This window comes from Accipiter gentilis, chromosome 4, assembly GCF_929443795.1.
Source record: "Accipiter gentilis chromosome 4, bAccGen1.1, whole genome shotgun sequence".
In the NCBI taxonomy this organism is placed as follows: Eukaryota; Metazoa; Chordata; class Aves; order Accipitriformes; family Accipitridae; genus Astur; species Astur gentilis.
The window spans coordinates 8,929,568-8,933,183 of NC_064883.1; the positions used below are offsets into that span (position 1 = coordinate 8,929,568).

General features: G+C 63.4%; 1 protein-coding gene across 2 annotated transcripts; it reads right to left on the reverse strand.

The window, feature by feature from the left end:
* Nucleotides 1-2,136: 2,136 nt before the first annotated feature.
* PRR15 (proline rich 15) lies at nucleotides 2,137-3,245 on the reverse strand. Of its 2 annotated transcripts, none has more exons than XM_049798740.1 (2): nucleotides 3,124-3,245; nucleotides 2,137-2,552 (listed from the first exon to the last, which is right to left on the reverse strand). In XM_049798740.1, exon 2 carries the CDS (start codon nucleotides 2,541-2,543, stop codon nucleotides 2,166-2,168), a length of 378 nt encoding a protein of 125 aa, XP_049654697.1. In that variant the 5' UTR covers nucleotides 2,544-2,552; nucleotides 3,124-3,245; the 3' UTR covers nucleotides 2,137-2,165. The 2 variants fall into 2 exon arrangements, with proteins under 2 accessions (XP_049654697.1, XP_049654698.1); XM_049798741.1 differs by lacking the exon at nucleotides 3,124-3,245 and adding an exon at nucleotides 2,972-3,065.
* Between the last annotated feature and the right edge of the window lie 371 nt (nucleotides 3,246-3,616).

The window sequence follows — 3,616 nt, forward strand, 5'->3', positions numbered from 1 at the left end:
CTCCTCTCCCCCCACCCCAGGCTAAACTGTAGCTGAAGTACGGATCTTCTTCATCCGTTTCTCTGTTCCCAGCTTTTAAACTCTCCTCCTTCTCTCTCACGCCCCTTCGTCTGAGGCTGGGTTTGCTCCAATTGCTTCTTCTCAGTGGAAGGATTTCAGATACCCCTTGACTGAAGAGGCTCCACGTAAGAAAAGCCTCTCCGAGGAGAAACTTCCAAGAGGTCCCCCCACAACGCCCCAGCTCTTTGCTTGGTCAGCATGTAGTAAGAAAAGCCTCTCTGAGAAGAAACTTCGAAGAGCTCCCCCCACAACTCCCCAGCTCTTTGCTTGGTCAGCACGTAGTCAGGAACGTAAAAAGGCAGTCCAAACCCCGTACCTTGTAGTTTTACTAAATGAAATAAAAAAAGCGTATGTCTGCACACTGGGTGGAAAAAAAGCTTTTATGGAAATAGATTCGATGCTACAGTCCCTTTGCCCTTCAGTGTCTGAAGGATTAGCCGAGTAAAGGACCGGTAAGTACCTAAGCCAGCTAGGTTGTCCGAGTTTATCGCACAGGAGCTCTCAAAGTTCATTATATATTATTACACACACACTGAACCATGGGGCACTTGCCCAGCACCTACTGCATCATTTCAGTGATTGTCAGTGACTGGTTTAATCCATATTTTTACCTGGAACTCAGCTCTCCGCTCTTGTTTCCTTTCAGGTCGCTTTTTATTTTTAATTGACCTTAAATCATTAGTTACAACCGAACAAAATCATAACTGCGTAATACTTGACTGCTAGGAAATAATTTTCAGTCCCTGCCACTATGTAGTACCTTATCTCACATTCAGAAAAAGTCTAAAGCCATTTTAACAATATAAAGTATATCGTGAATGCATTTAAAATAAATAATCAGTTGCTGCTACATCACCTACTATCAAGAAATGTGTAATTGCTGAGTGTTTTTAGCTGAGTTTGCTCTGTAAGGCACAATACCAGTACAAATCTGGCTTATAGTTTACTTCATCCAAAAATCCAGGAGCTGTTAGAGGGAGCAGATAGCTGCCCGAGTTAAAGCACATTATCTTGCTATCAAAAGAAATCCTGGGAACGGTTAACCTTGCTTCACCAGCCTCGGACACAGTAAACCGTAAAGAACATTTCCAGTGGTGCCCAAGCCTATTTCCACATTAGGGGTACAACCCTGCCTGTGCTCGCCAGGCTTGGTCTCGTCTCCCAGGAGTATTTACGTTTTATCACACAATTTCATCATCGGAGCTTCATTATGCCAGTTATCACCAATTATGCAAAAATCATGTGTTCCCTGGGTAAACAGCGTGAACTGCTAGACGACAACCGGCCTCCCTCTGTAACAGAGCTACAGGAGACCGGCCTCTGAAACACCTGCTTATCATTACACGCTAAGAAGAGGGAGAAAAACCAGCTCGGTCCTGCCTTTTGCATATTTAAATGCGACGCGATGTGGGGCACGGGCGAACGCAAGCGCCTGCCCCTCACCGTAACCCCTCTTTTGACCCCCGCAGGGGGAGGAGGACGGGTTCACGGCGTGCCTGCTAACGGGCAGGGCAGGAGCACGCACGGCAGCGCCGAAGTCCTCGGCCCTGGAGTTAAGATAAAAGCACTTCGTTCACCCTTCCTTCGTAAGGCAGCGCGTGAGACGGGCGAGAGCAGCAAAGCACCTCCTCGGCCGGCGAGCCGCGAGGAGCGGGGTCACAGGCCTGAGAAGTCAGCGCCGCGGCTGCCGGCGAGGGCTGCGGACGGTACGGAAAGCCCAGCCTCGGCCCTGGGATAGCACCTGCGAGTCCGCTCACCACAGTACAGGGAGTGGGGTGTTTATTGGTGTTATTTTGTTAAGACAATCGCATCGTCCCGTCATCCGGGGGTCGGGTCTCGGCGGCGTTCGTGTACGCAGCACGCGGTTCGCTCGTCCGGCGGAGGTGCTGGGCTCCCCGCGGCGTCCGGTCAGGGCTGGGGAGGCCGCTGCCACGCTCCTCCGCCTCACCCACGGGGCCAAGCCAGGCCGAGCCCAGCCGGGGGGCAGCCGCGGGCTCTGGCCACCCGTCCCACCGGTGCGCCGGCCACCCGTCCAGTGGCGGCTCCTCACAGGGCCGCGGCTCCGAGGGGGGGGGGGGGGGCGGGGGCGGCGAAGGCCTCCTGGGCTACTCGCCCCCTTGGGCGGCACGGCCCGGGGCGCCGCCGCCGTCGAAGACCTCGGGGCTGTCGGCCAGCAGCGAGGTGCGCACCTTCCGCCTCTCCTTGAAGCGGCCCGAGTGGGAGACGCGGAGGCTCCGGCGGTTGCCGCCGCCGCCGCCCGCCCCCGCGGCCTCGCCGCCGCCGAAGGGGGGCGGCTGCTCCTCCCGGCCGCCGGGGCTGGAGGGGGCTGCGGGGGCCTCGCTGGCAGCGGCGGCGGGGGGCGGCGGGGCGGCCGGCGCTTCCTTGTGCTTCTTCTTGCTGGTCAGCGACTTCCACCAGGGCCCCGCCGAGCTGCCCTTCACGCCGGCGCGGGGGGCGGCGGTGGCCGCGGCGCTGTCCGCCATCTCGGGCTCCTGCGGAGGGAGGGTGGGGGAAGAGAGCGAGGGCAGGCTGGCAGCCGGGCACGCCGCCACCCCGCCCGCCGGGGCCCCCCCGCCGCTCGGGCCGGCGCCGGGTCTCAGCGGAAGGCGGCGGGGACCCCTCTTGCCCGGCACAGAGGAGGCAGGCAGCCCTCCCGGCGCTGCTGGGGAGGTCTGCCCTTCGCCCCGGGAGCTGCCGAGCAGGGGACAGGCAGCCGGGTGGGCGCGGGGGGAGGATTTTGCGCTTCGCCCCCGGCCGGCCGAGCCCCGGTGACAGGCTCTGAAACGCCACCGCGCCTTCCCCTGCGCGGCGGACAGAGTTGGAGGTAGATAACGCCCCGGAGCTGAGCCGCGGGACCCGCTCCCCGCGCTCGCCGCCCCCCAGCCCAGAAGCGGACCCCGAGGCCCGGTACCTCGGGGCTGCTGTTTCCCCGCGGGACGGGGCCGGGAGCCCGCCGACCTCCTGCGGGCTCCTGCGATGGGCCGCCGCTCGCTCCCCACCCCCCCCCCCCCTCCCTCCCTCCCGCCGGCTCCCGGCGCAACAGGTAGGGGAGGCGACACTGACCTGCGGGCCGCCCGCCCGCCCGCCCGCTGCGGGAGCGCTCTCCTTCTCCCTCGGGGAAGCGCGACCGCTTCTCCCTCCGCACGCCCCTACGACTCCATCGCCGCGGCAGGGAAGAGGGCGGCGACCGGGCCGGGCTGGGCTGTGCGGCGCGGCGGCAGGTGGCGGCCAGCCCCGCGGCTCGTCCCCGTGGGCGGGGCGGCGGCCCGGCCGGCCCCGGGGCCGGGGCGGCTGCCGCTCACCTGTGCCCGGTTGCCGCGGGGCGGGGGAGCGGCGGCGGCCGAGGGAGGAGGGGCCGGCGGCGGGGTGCGGCGGCGGGTCCTCGGGGCTGCCGGCAGGGGGTTGTGGGGCGCGGGAGGGTCGGTGCCCCCCGGAGGGACACCCGGCGGTGAAGAGACAAGGGGGAGGAGGAGGAGGAGGAGGAGGAGAAGGGAGGGAGCCTTAGCGCAGGTGAGGCGGCACCGTCAGCGCCTAATGAAATGCGGGGCTACCGGCG

Bases quoted from the DNA above. Each gene is read 5' to 3' on its own strand.
- PRR15 (XM_049798740.1), bottom strand. From the start codon at position 2,543: ATGGCGGACAGCGCCGCGGCCACCGCCGCCCCCCGCGCCGGCGTGAAG.